The sequence below is a fragment of the Typopeltis vanoorti genome, chromosome 17 (assembly GCF_054136105.1).
Source record: "Typopeltis vanoorti isolate ZY-2024b chromosome 17, IOZ_Tvanoo_1.0, whole genome shotgun sequence".
NCBI classification, from domain to species: Eukaryota; Metazoa; Arthropoda; class Arachnida; order Uropygi; family Thelyphonidae; genus Typopeltis; species Typopeltis vanoorti.
In genome coordinates this window covers 52,677,550-52,703,227 of record NC_143565.1, presented here as the reverse complement: position 1 = coordinate 52,703,227, position 25,678 = coordinate 52,677,550, and the positions used below count along the sequence as shown (strand labels likewise).

The 25,678-nt window shown below is 36.8% G+C and overlaps 1 protein-coding gene across 1 annotated transcript in view; it reads right to left on the bottom strand.

The window, feature by feature from the left end:
• The window catches only part of LOC150097389 (transcription initiation factor IIA subunit 1-like), a 158,183-nt gene extending 133,470 nt beyond the window's left edge, over positions 1-24,713 (bottom strand). Inside the window, exon 1 of the mRNA XM_090407218.1 lies at positions 24,579-24,713. Coding sequence (XP_090263344.1) covers positions 24,579-24,596 — 18 coding nt within the window. The 5' untranslated portion in view covers positions 24,597-24,713. The remainder of the gene's footprint in view (positions 1-24,578) is intronic.
• Positions 24,714-25,678: the final 965 nt, after the last annotated feature.

The following is a 25,678-nucleotide window of genomic DNA, read 5'->3' as shown; positions in this document are numbered from 1 at the left end:
AATAAAGGATTATGAATGATGTGTTAGCAGAAATGTGTGAAGAGAAGGAGTGCAGTTTGTTAATGTGTGGAATAAGTTTGAAGAAAGAAGTAAACTGTATAAGAGTTATGGACCACATTTGAATGGTTTTGGTGTGAGTCATTTAAAGAGACTGCTGCTGCTGGAAGGCAGAGTAATGATTGCAGAGAATGAATCTCAGCAAATAAGAAACAATATGAAAGAGTAAGGAAGGAGAGATTGAAGTTGTGCTTATGAATGAAGAAGTTGGTAGTATGAGAGTAGAGAATGAGAGAACAAGTATGCAAGACAAACAGAGAAATGGAGAGACTCAGGGTGGACAGGGAAACAATGTGAGAAAAGTTGATGCTCCAAGAGGATGGGAATGCATGTATAGACAAAAAGGGAAGGGACTGACCTGGGATATCAGGTAAACTTGTTATAGATACAGGAATGAACTGTTATGTTTGTATATGAATTCTAGAAGTATCAGAAACAAGAAAAAAAAATGGTTGCTTTGAGTTTTTTTTTTTTTTTTTCACCCAAAAATTGCTGGGATAAGTGAGACATGACTGAATCAGAATGACATTCTGAAAGGAATAGAGATGGAAAGGTAAGATGTATTTTGTGAAGATAAAGGGTAAAAAGGGAGGTGAAATGCTATTGATGATAGAAAAAGTTAACACCATACAAGGTAGAGATGCAAGGAGGAAATAGTGATAGTGGTTTTGAGACAGTATGGTGTGAAATAGAGATGAATAAAAGGAAATACTTCATTGGATGTTACTATAGACCTGGTAATGTGGAGGATAACGGCCAGGAAATGTATAAGCATATTAGCAAAGCAAATGGGAAAAGAGTGATCATTAAGAGGGAATTTTAATTTGTACCTAATACAGACTGAGATGATGAGATAGTAAAGAAAATGAGTGAATTTTTGAGAGATAACTCCCTTAGGCAGTATGGAACAGAAGGAACACAAGGATCAAGGGACTTTGATTTCATCAGTGGATGTATTACAAATGAGGTGTCAAATCTCTCTCCACTTGGTGAGAGTGACCATGAAGTGATTACTAGGGTGGTTGCCAAAGATGTGAGGACTTCTGTGAGGAAAGTGTATATGTGGAACGACAAGGCTGGTGATTATGAGAAGCTGATAAACAGACTGAACTGTAGCATGGGATGAGGAGTTGGGTGGAAAGGAGATCAATGATGCTTGGGTGATATTCAACAACTAACTAGTGGAAGCAATGTCTAAACGTATTCCAAAGGTTGGAAGGTTAAATAAGATAGGTGTAAAATGGATGAATGAAGAGCTTAAGTATGCAATACAGAAAAAAGGAATTGTGGAGACAACATAAGAGAAATGGCAATAATCAATTCCATGAGAAAAGAACAAGAGGGTGAATCAGTTGGTAAAGTTGGCAAATGGTATTACTTAGCAGCAGTTTGCTAATGAAGCAAAAAAAAAAAAAAAAAAAAAAAAAAAAAAAAGATTATAGTAGTATGGCAATAATGGGAGAAAATGATATACAGAAAACTGCAGAGGATACAGTTGAGATATTTAATGAACAGTTCATAAAGGTCTTTCATCTTTGTGAATGTGACATCACGGAGAGTTTGAGAGCAATGGATAATGAGGAGAGACCAAGTGAGGAAGAGGTATATGGGGGTATTAAGCAAACTTTATGTTAATAAAGATGTGGGACTTGATATATTGCTGTGTATTTTGAAGCTCTGGCATATTTGTTTAATATGAGTCTTACATTGGATCAAGTTCCAAAGGAGGAAGAAAGGTAAGACTGTACCACTTCATAAACGAGATGACAGAATTTAAGCATCAAATTACAGGCCAATCTGTGTGTCAGGTGTTTAAAGTGTTGGAAATCAGTATCAGGAATTGGGTTGACAACAATGGTATTTTCTTAGATTGATAGCAAAGATTTTCTAAAAGGAGGTCATGTTTAAGTATCTACTTATTATATTAAGGCGACAGCAGCATTGGATGTGGGAGACAGATACACAGTATACTTACACTTTGTAAAGGTTTTTGATCGATTACTGCATGATAAGTTGATAGTCAAACTAGAGCAGATAGGGTTGAATAGCAAACTAGTGTACTGGATTGGAGATTGACTGTGATAGGTATTAACAAGTTGTATATAGAGGAGTAATATCCCAGATGAGGAATGTCACTAATTGTGTGCCTCGGGGATGTTTTAGGGTCATTGCTGTTTAACTTGTATGTTTAATGATGTTGGGGAATATTTGAATGGGGATATTCAGCTGTTTGCAGATGATGCAAAGTTGGGATGAACTATGAGAAGTAGAGAGATGTTGTGGCCTTACAAGACGACTTGAATAAAAGAGTGAATGAGCACAGGAGTGGGGATGCCAGTTCAATGAGGATAATATTGTTGGATGTGGAGGAAATAAGAGATCTTTGGGTGATGGTGGATAAGGATCAAAAATTTAAAGGACACATTGCCAAAATTGCAAGGAGAATACAATGAATTCTGGCAATGATGCAGAGGACACTCACTTGTAGAAGTAAGGAGATTCTGGTTACACTGTTTAACAGTCTGATTAAGCCACATATGGACTACTGTGCACAGATTTGGTCACCTGGTTTTCAAAAGGATGAAGAGATGTTGGAGAAGGTTCAGAGGAGATTGACTGAAATAGTTTCTGATCTTTGGAATGTTGAACATGAACGGTTAAGACAATGCAATTTGCAGAGTCTAGTGGATAGGAGGAAGAAGGGGTGATATGATAGAGACGTACAAGTTGGAAAAGGATTGTTATAGGATTAATGTTGAAGATGTCTTTCATGAAATGGTGGGAGATTGGGTGAGAACAAGGGGTCATCCCTGGAAGTTTTATGAGGAGGATGTGAGCAATGAGCGACATGTAAGTTTATTGCATTTCGTTCAACATCTTGAACGAAAGAGAAATCCTAGTTTTTTTTGAGGCTGAAGATGCAATGTTGGAGATATGTTTATGCCAGGAGAGGTTTGATGCGAGGGTGATTCCAAGGAGTGAGATCTCAAACTGTCTGGAAATTCGGGTATCGTCAAAAAGGATGGGAAATTTTTTTTTTTTTTTTTTAAACGGGAAATAGTACAGAACTGGGTTTTATTGGCATTCAAATTTATGAGGTTATCCGACCCCATTGTAGGATGGCTTGGAGATCAGAGTTGAGGGTGGTAGTGGTGAGGTGAGTTGTGTAGGGCAAGGCTTATCAAATGCAAGCGAGGAGAGTAGTGTGCTGTTGTCTGCAAAACTGTGTATTGGGTTGGAGGTCAATTGCAGTAGATCATTAATATATAGCAAGAAGAGGGTTGGTGAGAGGACAGAACCTTATGGAACCCCAGCATTAATTGAGTGGTGAGCTGTTGTTGGATTCTGAATGAGGAGAATTAGAAATTATTAATACTTCATTCAGAGTCCAACATAATCTGCCATTCCCCTAAGCCAAATTTGCTCATCAGACTAATAATCTTATTAATAGTATGCTATTTATATGATTTCTTTCAAGTTATGTTTATTAATATTTATTTGTTCATTTATTATTTTTATATGAAGTACAGTTGTAAAAACTATGTATTAAATGTTGCTTATTATTATGAGATTAATATTACTAAAACAGACATAAAAACTATAAAATATGCAATCTTATTATGGGATTAGTAAAATGTAACGTATCCAAGTAATTCTTCAAATAAGACTTGATTGGTTGTTGTGAGAAACTGTGTTAATTTTAGCCAGCGCGTGCCTTAACGTGAGTTACTGTACAGTATGCAAGAAGTCAGTTCAGTATCAACAAAACCAGTTAGAACCAGATTTTGGCAGGAAAGGAGAGTAGGATGTCATGGGCAACACATGAAAAAAGAAGAACAGAGTGGAAATAAAAAAGGGAGAGAAATAACCTGGGGTTGAACGGAGTAGGAAGGACTGGGAACCACTCTGTATTTTGACTTATCTTTCTTCGAGCTCTAATTCGTTTATGAATTCCCATTGCCTCGCAGAAGGATAGCATTGGATGAAAGGATAATAAGAATGAGTAAGAAATATTGAAAGTTAAGCAATTACGAGAAAGAAGATAAATTCTCGAGTTAACTAATCACTTACTGAAACCCAGGATTCTATAATATTTGTGTGCTCTCAAAGTGAATGTATTTCAGAACCAAGGAGTGTTTCTAGGATTCTCGATAATGAGGAAGCTATACTGTTTATAGCAGTAAGGATCTCTCTTCTATGCCTCGTGTGAAGTAGCAAAGCTTGTTTCTGGAGAACATGATTAGTTCATATTGCTGAAATTAACAGTCAAGATTGAATGTGTGATATAGTGAAACATTTCCTCGTAAATTCTTAATTGTATTATTCTTACTAGAAATCCTTGTTTTAATGTAAATTTATGTGTTAAAGCATTAAATATTTTTATTTGAGTTGAATCTTGCGTTTGCCTGATTTCTTTCATTGCATCGCTCATTAAAATAGTTCGCATCTTAGCGGGAACCCTATATATTTAATAAAGAGAATTTCGGCCTGAATTAAGTTGATAACTATATGGTGCTAACTGATGGTTGATTTCACAATGTTGCTTATGCAAATTAGAACAGAGTGGCACAGTTAAAAATAAATTTTCTCTGTGTTTAAATGTGAAGTTAATCAACAGCTAGAACATAAAACGGAATAAAAAGTAGGATCCAACACCATCCACCATCACACATACAGTGTGTAATCTGACAGAAAACTGGCAATCCACCTACAGAAGTCCTGGGTCAGACCTGGTCAAAAGCTTTGGAGATATCTAATGCAACCACTTGAGATTCACCAAACCTCTCCATAGCATTTGTCTAGAGATGGGTGACGTATGCGAGTAGATCTCCTGTTGATCGGCAGTGGCAGAATCCATACTGGCAGTCATTTATTTGGTGAGTGTCTTCAAGATAGTGTAGGAGTTGGGAATTGATGATTTTTTCCATTACTTTGACAGGACTGAGGTAAGCAAGATAGAGCAGTAATTGGCTGGCAGTGACTTGTCACCCTTCTTGGAATGGGCTGAATATAGGCCAAATTCCAGTTTGGGGTAGATTCCAGTGGAGTAGGAGAGTATATATATAGGTGACATAGGATAGGGGTCAGTTCTGGAGCACAAACTTTCAGAACAATTGGGGGAATGCCATCAGAGCCAGGAGACTTTTTTGTGTCTAATTTGAACATTATTTTTCTGATCTCATCCTGGCAAAAGGATATAGGGGGCATTGTATGTTGGGTGTCTGGAATGGTTGGGGGACATTTACCACCGTCAGTTATGGATGCATTTGAAGCAAAGTATGAAGCCAGAAGATTGGCTTTTTCTGTGGGTGATAATGCAGTAGAGCCATCGGGATGCGATAGGGGGGGTGGGAATAGTGTTGGACAGAAGTTACAGCCAATTGCTTTGGCGAGAGACCAAAAGGCTCGGCTGCTGTTTGGACAGGCTGCTAGTTTCTGCTTTTTGCTCTTTCAAATTCTGTTTTGAATGCATTGATTGTTTTTTTGCATCCTAATACGGGCTTCAGTATAAGCCTCGTAGGAGAATGAGGTTCTTGATTTCAGCCAGTTGTGGTATGTCTGGTGTTTCATCTCTACAGCCTTGGCATATCTTTTGCAGAACCAGGGTTTCATTAGGGAGTGGCAGTTCAGAGTGTTGTGTGGAATGTATGTATTCATGCCGGTGAGGATTACTTTGGTAATAAGCTTGGTGCATGTGTTTGGGTTGGAAGGCTGGAAGCAACAGTCCAACCATGGGAATGCAGCATAGAAGTTGTGGAGGCTGTCCCACTTGGCACTGTTATAGTGCCAAACCTACTCTTGTATGGGAGTGTCTGTGTAAACATTGTTGCATGAGAGAGGAGATGAGCACTAGGTTGTGGTCAGAATTGCCCAGGGGAATCACTACTTTCACTGTGTATTTGGCGGGGTCATTGGTGAGGAAGAGATCTAGGGTGTTTGGGGAGCGGTTTGGATTATCTGGTATTCTGGTTGGCATCTGAACAAGTTGTGTAAGATCGTTAGTGATGGCAAATGGCATCTCAGGCTGCAAGATCTGTACAACTGGAGGAGGAAAGCCAGCTAGTGTTGTGGATATTAAAATCTCCTAGGAGGATGATTTTGCTGTTGGAAAAGTGGGATTGGAGAAGGTCGACTTTTAGGGAGAGGAAATTAAAGAGCTCAGGGTGGTTGGTTGCAATGGGGGAGCGATAGAGACAGCAGATGAATTGGACGGAGTGGGGAAGGGATATTTTCAACCAAAGAAGGTCAAAGTTGGGCGATTCTAGGTTGGATGCTCTTTGGCAAGGTATGTCAGAGCAAATGTATGCACAGACACCCTTGGGGCGAAAGTTTTTGAAGAGTGAGTTTCTGCCAGGAAGAGTAGATAGGGTTTGGTAGCAGTGGTGGCTGGTGGCAACAGAAACAGGTGGAGCCAGGGGCCAAAAACAACTTAATTTTTTTTATATTTATATAGTGGGTTCTATTATTAATTTACAGTTATTTCTATTACAATAATGTTTAGTCAGAATCCACTGATACATTGAGCAATTAATTTTTTAAAAGTATTTAGTACGTAACATATACGGGCTCAACGTATTAATAACACGAAAACTCTAAAGATTTGCAGTTGTGGGCATAACTCAACGGACTAACAGTGGACAGGAAATCCCAAGATGCTGGTTCGACTCCAGCTGGCCGCCCTGCAAAATATTTTCAAGGTTTCATTTTTCAAGTGTTAAAAAAGTTATTATTTATTTTATAAATCAATGTGGAAACTTCAGAGAAAATAAATTTTTAAAAAGTTAAGGTTTAATTAACATTGACTAATAGAACCCATAAATATAAACACATAAAAGTCAAAGAAAAATCATAAATTTTATTTTTCACAAAGTAAACATAATATGAACTACCGACCGATTTTGTTCATAGTTAAAATGTGTTGTTTATGAACGTAATAAAAATTTAAATTTTAAAATAAATTATAACAAAAACGACAACAATAATTAAACATACTAAAAACAATAAAACAGATCAGCAACGAGAATAAATAATAAGACAACGAAAGAATCGCACGCTATTTATGTACAAACACAGTGACTGGGCCAGACTAAACTGGTCCCAAGATAAGCGTTGCGCCCGGTAAACAAACACGATCGCTAGTGCATGTGCTTCACAATCAAAGAATCACGCACTATGTACGGTCTCTGGGGCCAACCATGGTTCGCCCCAGAGACCGTACTAAGTCGCATTATACAATATTGCCACAAAATACTACAGTAATTTTTTTATTAAACAATAAAATAAGTTGGAAATAGATCAGAAAATAATAATTACAAGAAACATATTTTTTTAAAACTACAATTATTGGACTAGTTATACAAATATAGGTGGGGACCGGCCCCTACAGATGATCTGCCATTGTTTGGTAGACTGTAGGTGGTAGTGGACACTATTCAGGTTGGAGTTGAGGCCATGGATGTTGGTGAAGTGGATGTGTAGGGTTTTGTGAGTCACATGTTGGACCGCATGGATCTTGCACATTTCCTATGCGGTGCCTGCCTGCTGGTCTCCATGGCATCACTTGGTTTTTCCATTTTGACGTTTTTCTTCCAGTTGTCTTCAAAGCTGGCGTCTTTGTTCTCTTTGTGCAAATGATAGGTCTGGTTGTGCACGTATGCGTGATTGGGGACAAGTGTCCCTGAACTTGTTGATCGCTGTTATTATTTTGATGTGCTTGTTGGCGTGTCGCAAGTCACTTTTACTAGGCGTGGAAAGTTCGTACTGTCCTTTTATTTATAGGCCCAAAACGATGGCAACTAACGATATTCTTAGGATTGATGTAACTGAATGGTGGTTTGTGGATATGAATGTTACCACACTTCACTAGCTTCCACAGAACCTGATCTTGACCCTACTGAACATCTGTGGGATGAACTGGAGCATCACGTGAGGTCAAGGGGCATCTGCTCCACAACAGTCGAGGATCTCATTACATCTACAGTAAGAATTGTTCACAATTCCCACTGATCATTATCACACACTTGTGGAAAGCATGTCCCATAGGATTGGTGCAGTCAACAGCAAAAGGAGGCCCTGCATCTTATTAAGGTGGGTGCAATGACTGTTTGTTTCTCACAATATGTGTCCATTGACTTCTTTCTAAGCAATGTATTTAATTTCACAAGCTTTGTCAGGTCACCAAGTTATCTTTCTTGCTTACTGCTAAGCCTATCTCAGTGTTCAACACACTATCACTAATTTTTATCATTTTAATCTTAATAGCTAAAGTAACAGGTTTATGGATCCTTTTCACTGTAAGCAAAAGTTCCCTTACTTTAAATTTTATCTCCCATTATTAACAACAATAAAATCAAATCAAACAGTGCATGAAATCACAAGAACAGTTTTGTAACTTATGCATGGTTGAATTGCTGAAGCATTACGTCACTAAAACTGTTGCACAAGCAGATATGCATATAAGCATATGCAGAGCTATATGAGTAGATCTCATAAAGTAAAGTGTCATAAGAAGGGATATTATTGTATTTCATAACAATGTTACAGCAGAGTTTAACAAAGGAATGAATACATTATACTACTGGTATTTGCTAAGGCATTTGATAAAATACCACATGAAAAGCTGATGCATAATTTGGAGAATATGGGATTAGAATAAACTCTTGACTTGGATAAGTGGATAGTTGAAGGCATCAGAAAGTGGCACATGGTAGGTATGAATCTGCCAGACCAATCGTGTACTCTAAGGATTAGTCCTTTGACTGCTGTTGCTCAATTTATACATTAATGATATTGGGAAGGATCTGATGAGAGATGTTCAACTGTTTACTGATGACGTAAAGACAGGTAGGGAAATCAGAGATGCTACCGATATCCAGAATGATTCGAATAAGCTGGAACAGTTGGCAAATGATAATGGCTGCCTGTTTAATGTCAGTAAGTGTAGAGTTATATATGATTGTGTAATAAGGTTTCCAACAGCATTTGTGGAATTATGCTACAAGAAACAGATGAGCCCTGATCTTGGAATTATGGTGAATAGGAATTTCAAGTTCAAAATACATATGAAAAAATTGCAAATGCAACTCAGAGGATAACTGCAATGTTGAAACTAACATCAGCATGCAAGAATAAGGAAGTCATTTCCCCTCTTTACAAGACCTTAATACAACTGCACATAGCCTAGTGTGTGTGTGCACATACACACACAGATTTGGTCTCTGAGGTTCAGAGGAAATAAACTGTGGAAAGGGTGCAGAGAGTTAAAGATTTCTCACAAAGTAGTGAGTGAGTGGAATATACTTGGTCACCTGAGTCTAGAGAAATTATTGAGTCAGGTCTCAAACACCAGTATGACCGACTAAGGAAATGGCATTTTCGGAGCCTTTGGTACACTAACAATATCAGGATTATAGAATGTAGATTATGAGAACAGATTGAGAAAGGAGTGATACAACAGAGGTCTATAAACTTCTGAATACAAAAAAACTTCATGAGATGCTATAGGATATAGTCTCCTGAATTTTTTTTTTGTCATATGGAAGGTGGGGAGAGAACACAGGGCATCCATGGAAGTTAAGTTTGTGCATGGTTAAGAAAGGGGTAAGAACTAGATTTCACACATAGTGACGGAGTGGAACAATTTGTCTGTTGAAGTGGTGAGTGCATCTAGCATGAACAAGTTAGTTTAAGAGAAGGTATGACAGCTGGTATAGGTGATGTATGGCATCCCTCAGTGAGTTCTTGACTCCCAAGAGGTCTCAGGTAATTGGCATAATACTGATGCTATTCAATGTTAATATCTAAGAAGAGCAGTTATAAAAATTTTTTTTCAGAAATCCTAATGTATTTAGATCTTACAAAGGCCTTTAATAAACTGTCATATGACAAGTCAGTTAACTAAGATGAATAGGGTTAGATAATAGATTAGCAAGTAGGATAGGAGATGTGCCATCCAATTGATATCAGTAAGCTGTGAATGAAGAAATGTTGTCACAAAAGGTGTCAACTGTGGTGTGCAACAAGGGATCTTTTATAGGGCTGCTGTAATTTATGCTAATGAAAACAGAAGAGAAATGCAGTTGTTTGCAGATAATGCAAGGTTGTTGAGAGAACTATGAAGAACAGAGAGCTTCAGAAAGATCTGAACAGGCTAAGCAAGCACATGGAGCTGCCTAATTCAGTGTTGCAATTTTTCCTGGAAAGCAAGGATTAGAGGCAAAGATATAACCAGAGGTATCATGAAAGAGGTGGAAAAAACAAGATTTGGAAAGTGAGGGTATAATATGAGAAGGACACGAAACTTAGAGAGCACATAGCTAGAATTATGAGGACACATAACAGATTATGGAAATTAGGATACTGGTATACAGAAGAGATTATGGTTCCACTGTACAAGGCTTTGATCAGACTACAAATGGATTATTATGAACATATTTGGTAACCTGTTTTTCAAAAAAATAAAGATACTTCGGAAAGTCTAGATAAATTGAGTCAGTTCTCAAACACCAGTATGACTGACTAAGGAAATGCCATTTTTGGAGCCTTTGGTACACTTACAATATCAGTTTATCATTAAAAAACCATCCACATTCAATCTAAGAATTTCTCTTCTCACCCCAAGTTTCTCTCTCAATCAGATAACAAATTACAGACAACATAACTCAATTTATCCCAAGGCGATGCTGCTGTAGAACAAAAGAATGTAGTACTTACTAATCTATTACTGCTCCATCATTCTAGTCTAACCTCTTAACATATATCTATCTTTGTTTATTCCTTCTATCCTTCCATTTTTTTTTTTTTTCTGTTGACATATAACCAGCTTCTTATCAGGTCTCTGTCAGCCAGCATCATGAACTACGCAATCCAAACCAAACAATTCCTTTGGTCTTTCTATCCTCTACAAATTAACACAGCCCATGCCAACCTTGAACAAGTTACTGGAAGTTAGATTTTTACAGATCAGAAAGACACTAATATTATGGGTATACTAGAGAGGTGGCTCTAAATTTACAAAAAATTTGTCATTAAGCTGTATTTGCAAGAAATACAGCTTAATGACAGGATAGCCATCTTTGGGAAATGTTTCAAAATCCTAAGTGCATGATTATCTCTGCCTGAAGTTGGTTACTCTGAGTAGTGATCACTTCAGCCAGTCCCAAGCATAGATAAAGGAGGAGGTTGTGCATTGGTCTATCAACCCAATCACATAAAAAAAAATTATGTACGAAACATAGAATAATTTTTTTTTTTATGTATAAAAATTTCGTTTATATACAAACCAAACCTCAGAATAGTACTCAATGACAACAGACCTAGAATGGAAAAAAGGATATGATTGGATTATGAAATAGGCATAAAAATAAGAATAAAATAAGAGATATCAGAATTGCAACATGAAATGTAAGGACAATGAAACAAACAGGAAAGATTCATTTGAGAAATTATGGACTTTACAACCGTGTTATAAAAAACTCTTAATTTCCTGACGTTTCGATCTTCATATTAAGATCAACATCTGGAGCATATACAAATATACAGGCATGACCTCTAATGAAAAAAAAAAATTAATTATTTAGAAACTACATCAAGCTAAATTCTATTTATGATAACATGAATATCTATAAGAAATAATGTTTATTCATGTTATCATAAATAGAATTTAGCTTGATGTAGTTTCTAAATAATTAATTTTTTTTTTTTTCACTAGAGGTCATGCCAATAGAATACCCTATGATCAAATCATTGTTTCTCTAGCTCATTGTATGTAATGTAACTCAGCTTGTCCTGTATATTTGTATACACTCTAGATGATGATCTTAATATGAAGATCGTAACGTCGGGAAATTAAGTTTTTTATAACACGGTTGTAAAGTCCATAATTTTTAAAATGAATGCTGATCACTGTGCAACACTAAAAGAAAAGAAATAATGAATGAAGTTGCAAATAAAATGCAAAAATATAAAATAGACCTCATTGCACTACAAGAAATGCGATGGCAGGGGAGAATTGATAAACAACACTATAGTATTATTTATAGTGGTATCAATGAATGAACTGGTCAATTGTGTACTGGCTTCATATTAAGCAAGGAAATACAGAAAAGTATGCTAGAATACAAAGCTATTAGAGACCAAATATGTAAAATAAGATTAAAAGGAAAATTTAGAAACATTACTGTCATTTCAGCTCATGCACCAACAGAGGAGAAAGAAGAAATTGATAAAGATAGATTTTATGAGCAACTTGATGAAGTCTGCTATAAGATACAAAAGGTACGATATTCTATTAGTCATGAGAGACTTTAACGCTAAGATTGGGAAAGATGAAAATCAAAAACAAGTGGTGAGAATATTTACACTACATGATAAAAACAATAAAAATGGAGATTTACTGATGCAATTTGCAATCAGAAACAAATTGTTTATAAGAAGCACATCGTTCACACATAAAGCAATTCAACTGGGAACTTGGAAAATACCAGGTACGAACAACGTAAACCAAATTGATCATGTTTTACTCTCGAGACGTCACTTCTCCTCTGTCATTGATGTCAAGAGATGAATAGGACCTAATTGTGACAGCGATCATTATTTAGTGAAAATGATTATAAGAGAAAGATTATCGAATGTGATAAATATAACCAAAAAGAGAGCTGGGTTATGAGATATAGATAAACTAAGAAATACCAAGATAACTTGAAAACCAAATATAACTAAAACTGAAAATAACATAGCTGATAGATTCAATAGTATTGATGGAAAATGAAATGAATAGAAAATATGATTAAAGAAGTGGCTGCTGAAATGATAAGTGAAAAGAAAAGAACTTTTAATGAAGAATGGTTTTATGAACAATGTGATGTAGTTATAAAATAGAAGAATAGAACTAGAGCACAAACAATGCAGTTAAATACTAGAAGTAATCAGGAGAAATATAATGAACTTAGAAGAAAAGCAAATAATATACTAAAAAAAAAGAAAATTATTGTGAAACAAATAAAAGAAATATGTGTTAATACTCGAGATGAAAGTAGAAAATTTTATGCCATTTTACAAAAAATGAAAAAAGGATTTCAACCGAGAATTAGTGGGTGTAAAGATAAGAAAGGAAATTTATTAGGAGAGGAAAAGAAAATAGTAGAGGGGTGGGCAGAATATGTTAAGGATTTATTAAATAGAGAAGAAAACGGGGAAAATATTCAATTGGAAATAAGAAAAGACACTGATGTAGAAGAGAATACCCCTATAAAACCACCACAAACTAGTGAAATTGAAGCTAAAACACAAAAAATGAGAAATAATAAAGCACCAGGAGAAGATAATATGGTTGCAGAATTATTGAAACATGGAGGGGGATTTAATATGTTTGGTGCTACAGGATATTATTATTATTCAGGCCTCCATGGAGTCAAAAGACTCATCATAGGAGGTCCTGTCTAAGAAACAAGCCTATCAAGACTCATCGAGGGAGGTCCCTCCTAGGAAACACAGTCTATCATACAATTCCTTAAACTGATTGACTGTTCTTGCTCCCACCACTCCATCAGGCAATGCATTCCATGGTTCAACTACCCTCCATGCAAAGAAACCACTCCTCACCCTCTTTCTCACAGTTTAATTTCGTAACTTTCAGGGATGGCCCCTTGTCATGACTCCTTCCCGCTGTTCGACCAAGAGAAAGAACTACCCAGTGTCAACTCTGTAACCACCTCTCAACAGTTTAAAAGTCTCAATCATATCAATTCTCCTTCTATCCACCAAACTCTACAGTCCACACACACTCCCTCAGCCGATCCTCATAACTAACATTGTACAGTCCTGAACCATCTTTGTTATCTGTCTCTATATCCTTTCCACAGTTAATTTATCCCTTTCAAATCCTGGGGACCAGATCTGAGAACAATATATATTTTGAGAACAACATATTTTCAACAGTCTGGTCCAAGGAAGAAATGACAGACCACTGGAATGTTGGTGTAATTTGTCCTATTTATAAAAAAAGGAGATAAATTTGAATAGTAACTATAGGAGTATTACATTACTTAATGTAGTTTATAAAATTTCAAATATATAATAAATGACAGGCTTCAAGAAATTATCAAAAAAAAAATAGGAGAATATCAATGTGGAGAATTCCTATCAAACCACTGATCAACTTTTCATTATCAGACAGATGATGGAAAAATGTTATGAGCATGCAACAGAGTTGCATATTATTTTAAACAAGCATTTGACAGTCTAAACAGAGATAGTCTACAAAAGGCTATGAAAGAATTAGAGATACCAAAATTAATCAGATCAGTAATGACGACGATGAAAAAAACAAAAGCAAAAGTTAAAATAAATAATAAATTCAGTGACCCCTTCGAATTTAATAAAGGTGTAAAACTAGGAGATGCACTATCAACAACATTATTTATCATAGCTTTATATCATGCAATTAAAGATTTAAATCAAAGAGAGACAATTTTTAATAAATCAAGTCAATTATGTGCTTATGTTGATGATATAGTCATCATGTCAAGAATTAAGAAACGGTTAATTGAGGTATATAATGAACTGGAAAGGAAAACTAATGATATGGGATTAGAGATCAATGTAAATAAAACTAAATATATGGTGATGTCAACTTCAGAAATTATTATTTTTTTTTTTAATAATAATAATTTCTGAAGTTGATAAAGAGAAAACCACAGGATCTACAAGTTGGACAGAAAATTTTGGAAGGGGTGACCAGATTTAAGTATCTAGGAGATACTGTTCACAATGAGGCACAATCAATCACAGCAATTAAAGAATGTATTAAATCTGGTAATAAAGCATATTATGCAAATGAGTATAATTAAAAGTAAGCTAATAAGCAGAAATACTAAAATACTTATAAAATGCTCATTATCTGTGGTTACATACAGAAGTGAAGTGTGGACTCTTAGTGAAAAAGACCAAGACAGTTTGAGGAAATTTGAAAGAAAGATTATAAGAAGAATTTATGGACCATTAAAGAAAACAATGTATAGAGAATACGATACAACAAAGAAATCAGACAGATATTAAATGAAGATATTGTTAGGTTCATAAAAGCACAGAGATTGCAATGGTTAGGTCCTGTAGAGAGAATGGAAAACTACTGTATGCCAAGAAGAATGCTAAGAGAGAAGATATATGTGACAAGGGAAAAAAAAAAAAAGAGGACTGAGATTAAGATAGATCGATAATGTAATCCAAGCCTTTCACTTTCATAGTAGTTAAGTCTTGGATTACATTATCGATCTATCTTAATCTCAGTCCTCTTTTTTTTTCTTTTTTTTTTCTTGTCGCATATATCTTCTCTCTTAGCATTCTTCTTGGCATACAGTAGTTTTATGAAAAGTTTTATGGGAAAGATTAGTCAAGGATAGAAGATTATGGAGACAAGTTGTACAGGAGGCTAAGGCTTGCAAAAGGCTGTAACACCAGATGGTAGGTTGCTAAGTGCATCCTTGGCTTAAAATGTGTAATGAATTACTTTGTCACAAGATCCATTTGAATTTTTCAAGAGGTGTGCTTGCAGAAGGCTTTGAACAGGTTTTCTCACATGGCTCTGATTACATTCAAGAATTCAATCTTGGTAATAGTTTCCTTACACTGAGAACCAGTAATAACAGTAAATTAGTATAAGAAGTCATTTTCCCCTCCACAGACAAGTACACACTCAATTTTAATTTGTATTCAATACAAATTAAATATCTGTATTAAATACAAAATATTTAATTTGTATATGTATTTGCATGTTGTAGAAATGGATGTGGTAAAAGTTTAATAATGTAAGCTGCTCTTACTCTGTGAAGTTACTGTTTGACAGATGATTAATTTCAAAATAATGGGCATCTATCTAGAACATATAAATATTTTCATGGTTTGACCATGATGCATAAGTGGTTACTTTTTGTTCTATTTTTTTTAACAGAATTCCCAGTCACAAAAGAGTGAAAATCACTCACCTAAACTCTTTGACAAACATCTATACCAGAGGCCACTGATGGGCAGGGTGCACAATATACAGCCTCTCCCTGTTGAGTGAACCCAACCTTTCAGTGGTGTGGTCTATTTCCACAAAAGGGGCTCTGGTGCTTTCAGTGAGCATTCTTGCTGCAAAAGGATATCTTCCAAGTTGGAGGAAATGCTAACTAGACCACTAGGTGGTAGATGACCTCATCACTTGGTGAAACACCACTATCCTGCTAATTGGGGACCTGAAGTGTAAATGTTATGTTTAGCCTCCAGAATAAATGTTCTAGCTTCCATCGCTCCTCTCTTCTCCATGCAATGCGAGTGATCCCCTTCAAGGGGCCTAACATGAGATCCAGATCCTCCCCCATTTTGAGGGTACAGCAGTAATAACAAGTCAAGAGGCTTCCTGATCAACTGGCAAATAACTCCATTGTCACATATTCTGGCTGGTCAAGCCTGGTTAAGGAGTCCAAATAGTGGTATGGGAAGGCACTGTCAAGGCCACAGAATGACAAGACTGGTCACTCTCTGCATGAGTGGCATGTTCATGAGTATCCCCCCCCCCCACTGCATGTCTCCACTCTTTCATCTAAACCAAAAATGAAGACAGACAATGACGGCGACACTGAGAACAAAATACATCTCCCTCAACAACCACTTCATCCAAACCAAACAATATTCCATACTTAAGGGAATCCCTATTAAAAAAAAAAATCAATTCCATCTTCACTTTACAAACATCCACAGCATAAATTCCAACATAAATGTGTTCATCACCACTTAGACATCAAACCACGTTCTGGTTGGTCTAAATGTCCACAACTCCAAATGGCTTAAGCCTCATCAAGCTGGATGGGATGAAGTTTTCGCTATGATCTAACAAATTGTGCAACTACCTACTCAAATTCCAGAATCCCCTCTACGTCCCCAATACCCATGAATTTTTTTTTTTTTTTAAGTAGTTCTCCTTCCAAACACATTGCAGATTTACTGTAGTTTTTTATTTATTTTATTTATTTTTTTAAAATTTAATTATCACTAGAAACAGATTAATTAACAGCGTATATTTAATTTACCCTTATAGAGTGCAAGAGCATGCAGCTTCGTTCCCTATACAGATGTATCCTTCTGATGATGAAGACCTCAATACAGGGGTCGAAACGTCAAGTGTTATTTTATTAATAATTAGTAAAATAATAATTTCAACATGTTGTGTCCCTAAATTCGTAAATATGGACACTGCAGAGGTTACCCCATCTTCTTGGCAACTCAGACCACAATCTTTGCACAATCTTGTGCAAATTTTCAATCTCACAGAACATCCCATCTTCTGACCACACCAACATCGTGTCCTCTGGTACTACAAAGTGGGATGATCTTCAGAACTACTCTTCTTTCCATGGCATGATTCCTGCTTCTGCTCTTCTGACTCAGACACCTGAACTGAGCAAGTCATAGAAATCATACCCAGTGGAATAAAGATATTCATCATTCTTTCCATCCAAAATTACTGTCCACTTTCCAAGAGCTGGTTCAACAGATGATGCATGAAAGCAGTTGAAGAAAAAAAACTCAGCTTACCATACGTGGCTTGCATCAAGAATCCAAGCTTCATACTCAGCCTATGCAGAAGCAGGCAATAAATGTAAATCAGCTATCATCAAATCTAAATCCAACTTTATAAAGGCCAATAGCAAAAAAATGTGTTTCTTGTGCAAATGGAAGCTGCGCCTTCTGGTCCCTTGAAAAAGACATCAGATGCAACTTCTGCTGACTTGGGCTCCCATATCTCTCTCTCATCCAGATGGTACCACTACAAAGTCATCTGGTCCCAATGGCATCTCTCCTATCATACTCAAACATTGTGTTCCAGAGCTAACACCTATCATCTCTTCAATCTTCTATGCTCAGTTGGAACCTATCCCATCTCATGGAAACTAACATATATCCAATCCATTCCAAAAAAGAGAGACATACTCAGCCTATGCAGAAGCAGGCAATAAATGTAAATCAGCTATCACCAAATCTAAATTCAACTTTATAAAGGCCAATAGCAAAAAAATTTGTTTCTTGTGCAAATGGAAGCCGTGCCTTCTGGTCCCTTGAAAAAGACATCAGATGCATCTTCTGCTGATTTGGGCTCCCATCTCTCTCTCTCATCCAGATGGTACCACTGTTATAGCATCCAAAGAAAAAGACTTCATAGCATCACTTTTCCTCTAACTTCTGCATAACGAAGGCAAATCATTTTCTTCTATACTTGCAAATGAGCACCATAGGCCTCTGATTTACTTTTGGAAGAAAGATATAATATTAGACAACCTGAATACTACAAAGTCATCTGGTCCCAATGGCATCTCTCCTATCGTATTCAAACATTGTTCCAGTTGGAACCTATCCCATCTCATGAAAACTAACATATCCAATCCATTCCAAAAAAGAGAGACAAAAGCCTACAGTCCAACTGTTATCATGTTGATCTTTTCCAAAACAACAGAGAAAGTTATCAATGGTCAACATCTTCAACACCCAAAAGCTCAGTGAATCAGCAACCACTAGTATGGATTCTGCCAATTCAGATCCATGGCTGATAATTAAGCATACGAGGCGGTATCAAAAAGTTTCGAGACTAGCTCTGTTTACGAGAAATTACTTTATTTATCTACGTTTACACACTATCACCTTCAAAATAGTCCCCTGGCATATCAATACAGCGCTCCTGCCACTTCCGGAATGTGTCCTGGAAGTCTTCTTTTCGAAGACTTCCAGTCAAGCACCTTCTACGATTCGCGCTGGATCTCCGCAATAGTGTCAAAACGGTGACCTTTGAGCTGGATCTTCATCTTCGAGAAGAGGGCGAAGTCTGCAGGAGCCAAATCTGGCAAGTAGGGTGGGTGTGGAAGTGAGATCACGTTGTTTCTGATGAGAAACTCATGTGAGGAGAGCTCAGTGACAGGGTGCATTGTCATCGTGGAGCATCCAGTTTTTCACGCGCCACAGATCTGGTCGCTTTCGCTGAATGTCCTCCCTCAGATACCTTAAAACCTGGCAGAAGAACTCGCTATTGATGGTCTGGCCCAAGGACGAATTCTCGATGCACAATGCCGCGAATGTCGAAAAAGATGATGAGCATGCACTTAGTCGAGGTTGCAGACCGGCCTCTCCTTTTTCAGTCGTGGAGATGATGGGCTCTTCCACTGTAAAGACTGTTGCTTCGTCTCAGGGTCGTAGCATACACCCAAGTTTCGTCACCGGTAATAATCCTTGACATGAAGGATGGGTCATCCACGGCACGCTGATGGAGTTCTTGGCAGACTTCGACGCGGTATTCCTTCTGCTACTGGGTCAGCAGCCTGGGGATGAACTTGGCAGCAACATGGCGCATGTTCAAATCACACGTGAGGATTGCCTGGACTGTTCCGTATGACACACCGACAATTGCAGCAATGTTGTCGAGTGTTCTCCGACGATCCTCATGCACAAGTTGCCAAATGGTTTCAACATTTTTGGGGGTTGAGCTCGTTGAAGGTCTTCCTGATCTCTCATCATCTTCCAGTGATGTTCTTCCACTCTTGAAGCACACAAGCCACTCAAAACACCTCATTGCAGCATCACCGTAAACTTGCCGAATCATGTCAAACGTCTCTGTGGCAGATTTGCCCAGTTTAATGCAGAATTTCACGTTTGCTCTTTGTTCTAACTTACTGTCCATGATGAAATTGCAGATGTGGTAACGCAGGTGGTCAGAATAGCATCAGTTGCACAGCTCCCGATGTACACAGGATGATGTCTTATGAAGGTAGGTGCTCCATGTGACTGTGCATGCAGCCTTATGCTGCCATCTGTTGGTGTGTTACAAACCTAGTCTTGAAACTTTCTGATACCACCTCGTACCTCACTCACCACTGGACAGGTGTCATTGAAAGGTTCAGAGAAATGTGTGGTGTTGCTCTTGAAATTTCCAAGGCTTTTTTCCAACTTTGGTATAAAGGCCTGCTTTGCAAACTGCCTTCCTTTGGTCCACCTGCCATCCTCTGTAACTGGATAGACAGAGCTTTCACTCTCTCTCTTTCTCTCTGGGCATTCACTGCATAAATGACCCACTCTCAATCACTACAAATCCTATCTACAGCTTTTCTGACAATATTCTTCATTTATCCTACTCCTTTGACAAACAATGATCTCCATACCACCCTTCAAAGGGCAAGGATAACCTAGTCATTATCAATGTTGCCAAAATGCAGTCTGCCTTTTCTCTTGCAAATAGCATCCCAGCTCACCTTCCTTCATTCTCAGTAATACACATCACTAGACAGGATGAACTATTTCCTTGGACTGACATTTACCTCCAACCTCTTTTGGCAGAAACAACATATCAATAGCTTCCTCAGCTTCTAAAAAACTAGCATTCTTTTCCACTCAAGAATGCTATTTTACACCCACCCAGCAACTGACCCTACATAAACCCCAAATCCACCCATCCTTAGAATACTGTTCACATATTTTGAATGGTGCAACTAAAATGTTAAAAATTCTTGATGCTGTCCATAGGAAAGCAATTTAGCTCATAGATGACCCTTCCTTCACAGGCTCACTTCAACATTATTTCACAGATGCAATGTGTCAGCTCTGTGTCTCTTCTACAGGTACTGCCATGCTCATTGCTCCAATGAATTTGCAAACATTATTCTTCCACTTGCTGTTAGGCCTGTTAAAACAAGAGCAGCAGATGTCCAGCATCCCTTTACAGTACAATTGCAAATTCAAAGCTGTTTCTTCTCTTATTCTGTCCTCTGGAACAACCTTCACCATGATGTGCTTCCCAACAATTTCAACCTGCAGTTCTATAAGAACATAAATAGGTCATTTTTTTTTCTCAACCCTTATCTGCACCTCACACGTGGCACTGATGTGCTATAGGTTCTTGTACTAATCGTGTGTGGGATAAATACACACATCACAATGGGATTTGAAACCTAAACCTACTGGTCTCAAAGAGATACTATCCATTAGCCAACCAGAATATTCCTCATGTAGTTACAATCAGTAACTGATCATTTAAGTAATAACTTTTGAATGCTGTACATATGTGTAAAAGACAAATGATATTGTTAGCGGTACTATAGTTCCAAAATTCTGATAAGGAAGAATATTTATATTAATTCAAGAACAGCAGGCTATACACCATGTATATTATATCCAAAGGAAGGATTATCTTATATGTAATGAAAAATTACAAGCAGCTGCAGCAGGATCTATCCTTTCACAAAATTATATTCGTACGTTTTGATGAATTTGATCAATAGTGATGTACAACCAAAGACTGCACATAAAGTAAAGCATTTTGGTTAAGATGATTTGATAGACAACTACTCAGACTTCTTTGAAATGCCTTATGCATTTTCACTACATGGGAAAAAAAATAGTTACCAGATGGTGTGTTCTTTGTTTATAGCATGGCACGTAAGCTCAATTCATTCTGGTCAGAGAAAAGGAATTTTTTTCCCCACAGAAAACTGAAAATTTATAATACATTTAATATCATGGATAGACTAAAGTTAGATAATCCAGTTCTCTTGTTCTAGAGAGGGGGGAAAAAAAAAGCTACTTCAGACTATCAATGAACAGGATTGTTTCGCACCTCTCAACACCAAAAGAGTAACATATTTGTGAATAACAGTATATGCTTCAATCCTGAGAGCTGCAGAAGTGTGTGTATATGCTCTGACAAAATGGCAGACAGCTTTTATATATGCTCTGACAAAATGTCAGGCATTTTCTGTTAAAAAAACTCATTTTTTAACAAAAGGACATAATGTTATAGTCCTTTAGGACATTCAGCTTATTGAAATTTCTTCCCTTCCTTCTTTGAAATATTCTAAATATCTATTATATATACAAGAAATTCACAATACTAGAATAAGAGTACCTTATATTCCAAATTAAGAATTATTAAAGGTCTCTCTTATTTAGATACATTTCCCAGAACAAACAACTATTGCTTAGAATCATTCTGTCGCATCATGCAAACTCATACAGATGTTCTATATGAAACCTTCAATATTCAGCAAAACATAGTATCATTATTGTATAGGCACCTCCATGGAGTCAGAAGACTCATCGTAGGAGACCCACACAATCTACCATACCTCTTCTTGAATCCATTAACAGACAAGTGTTCACAACTGAGTATCAACCCATTCCATTACAACTCTTCAAGCAAAAAAAAAAAAAATCTAGTCCTCACACCCCAACTTACACCTTTATTCAACTTCCAGGGATGACCTCTGGTTCTGTCCACCCCATCCCCCTAGCAAAGTGCTGAAACATTTCTCCTATTACTGTACGGGCACCTTCATGGAGTCTGAAAAAATCCCTGGTTCCTGGCAAGGAAATCACTCTCCAAAATAAAATAAAATAATTATTCATGCAATACTGAAATATTGCATGTTTCAGCTATTAACTGACAATTATTATTACATACACCTTGAGTCAAAGATTCATAAACTACCCAGAGAAAGAAGTAATCTAAAAGGCATATTATCATACCTTGGTGTAAAATAATTTGCTGTCTGCATCTGTCTGAAAGAGGCTGTGTGCAAGAGGGCAATTTCTTTGCATGGAGGGTGGTTGAAACTTGGAATGCATTGCCCGAGTGTGGTTGGAATGGGAACAGTCAATAGGTTCAAGGAGTGGTATAATAAACTTTGTGTTTCCTAAAAACGACCTCCCACGATGAGTCTTTTGACTCCATGGAGGCCTGGATAATAATAATCTGACAATTCATTTATTCCTATGCAAGAAATTAATGTCTTCCTCTTATGACTTCATACAATTTCAGAGGATTGTTTATTCTTCATATCACCCCCCCCTCACTTTTACAATTTAAAAATATCCAAGGTAAATATGGCAAGGTTGACGGCCCACAATTAGATGGATAGACAAAATAAAAGGGGACCCGAAAACCAAATCACAACAAGCGGCACCAAACTGGACAGAATTGTTTGAACTCTCCCAGGACAGACAGAAGTGGAAAGAGTTCATTCGGCCTCATCATCATCCACATAGATGATGGAAGAGAGAAGAAGGTAAATATCTGATAAACATCAATTTTCTGTCATATCATCCTTCTCATTTATCCAACTCTGCAAATTACATTCTTTCAAAAAATTCTCTTTCCTAGGCCATACAGTATCCTTATTAACCATAGGAACCCTTTGCAAGACTTGCTCTCAAAATTAGCAGAACAGTTCATATGTAGACTTCAAGAATGGTTTTAGAATAATGAATAAAAGTTCAGATAAGAAAGTGGTTATTCCCCCTTATCCAAACTGTTATTTGTAGAATAAGAGTTCAATTTTATTTGAAAATTGAACAGCAAGCAGAGACAACACTCCTAGGAAAGGGGAAAAAAATTCTGGAAAATTATATTGCCAAAAAGAAAGTATTATTTCTTTTTGGCAGAGATCAAAGCAGGAATTAATATTATAATAATAAAAACGATTCATGCTGGCATGATAATTAAAATAGATAAATATATCAGATTACAAAAGAGTGAACATTATCTGAAAAAGAAAATCGCCTATTAAATTAAAACATTTAGCCAAACAGAAAGAAGCTCTACTAAACTGAGCTGTGGTGTACTGTATTACTTTTCAAAAAGTAATACAGTACACATTTCAAAATGTGAACTTCGATTTCAAAAACTGCATACTGACACATTTCATATAGGTTTTTGTGGGACAATGCAATAGGTTATTTAACACATAACATTTATTATCTGTATTCAAAATATATCAACAGTTTTCGAATTGCAACATAGTTAATTGGCTGCAATAATAATAAAGTTTCTGATGCAACATGGTCTGTATGTCTCACTGGGGGGAAGGATTATTTTAGTCGACCGTAATGATTCACTTTGTTTTCTCTGTGCCACTTCTAAATGAATGACAAAGTTACATCTTTAACAGCTGCTTTTCCACAGCTGAAACTAACATAAACCACACGGAATGCTGTCATTTATGTTACTATACTTTAGTATTCTGAAAAGAGCAAGTTCTACGTTTGCTTTATATCTACTCATTTTATTTTAATTATGGATAGCAATGTGCAGAATGAATAATGCAACAGATAAGTTCAAACTTCAAGTAAATTTCCAACAGCGTCTTTTATAGTGAACTAGTTGAAAACGAATAAACTGCAAACCTTAAACAAAAGTTAAAGTTAAACGAATTTATTTCCATTAAGTAAGAAGAAATGCAAAACCAAATGCTTATCTAGACTAGTCACAAAATACGACAGTTTCTATGTTGAGTAAACTGATAACCGGTAACCTATGTGAACCCACTACTACACTCGGGTAAACTGCAGCGTCGCCAATGACGTATTGCATCCCGGTTAGAGGTTATATATTCGACATTACTAACCAACTCCTGTACCTCACTACTGCGGCTTAAATTTCATTAAATCTTTAGATTCTAAATTCATTTCAACTAATTATGTGACCCAACTAGCCCATACAGACTTACCACGCTAGTTGCTGCCATTTAACTTAGTTTTTCATAGATGTACGCAACCTAATGGGCTTCGATGAAGCCGAAGCCAGCTGCACAACACTCCTTTATATAGATGACGGCGAACCTCCACTGCTGCTGTAGGGGATAGTCCCGTGACATCAGAGGATACCATAGCGCCAACTGCCGCCATCTGAAAGAAACAATGTTTAATAATACACACAAGACAAGACTTTTATATGAATTTTTTATTATTTTTATCCAACTGAGTACACAAAAACTGCATAACAACACATTTTTGTGTAGAATAACCAAACGAAGCCAGCCTTTTAATCAGTTAGTAATAATTTCTTTAAATGATAGTATATTCATTCCAGATATCCACTCTTTTAAAAATGTGAAAATTAAAACAGATTATAATAATAATAATAATAACTCCTATATTTGAATTTTTTCTTATTTAAAAAAGAAAACTTATTAAAAATTCTATTGTGCTGGTTACTTTTCTAAAAAATAGCGAGCGAGAGCACACACACACACACACATATTTACCGTCTGCGTTCGGTTTGGATACGTTTCATTCTTCGCGGAAGATGCTAGTGTTAACTTCCCATCATCCCTATCTGTAATATTTTGCTCACTGAGTGTATACATATGACGCGATGAGTCTCTTGATTCCATGAAGGTCTGATGATGATAAAATAAAAATAAATATTTTTTTTATTTTATCATCATCATCATGAGCAATGAGTCTCTTGATTCCATGGAGGTCTGATGATGATGATGATGATATATTAGGGATAAGAGACGTGTAGCTCAGTGGAAGTGGCCTCTGCACTCCTTGGCTCTTGACAGGAAGAATGAAGACATGGCTACAGAAACATTTTCTAAGCCTTTTTTTGGAAGGTTCGTGAGTTAGTCGATCTTTGGCACGGCTAAGCGGTTTTTTCGCCGGAAACTCTGGTTTTCCGTCCCGTTCACTCAAGAAAATCGACCGTCGAGCCCACACTATTTATAGACATTAAAATATTGGGTTAGGAACCAGAACCACGGGATGGCGCACTTGTTAGCCGTCTCTTCACTGCGTGGCGATTAACTTTGGGCCAGCTATCTGT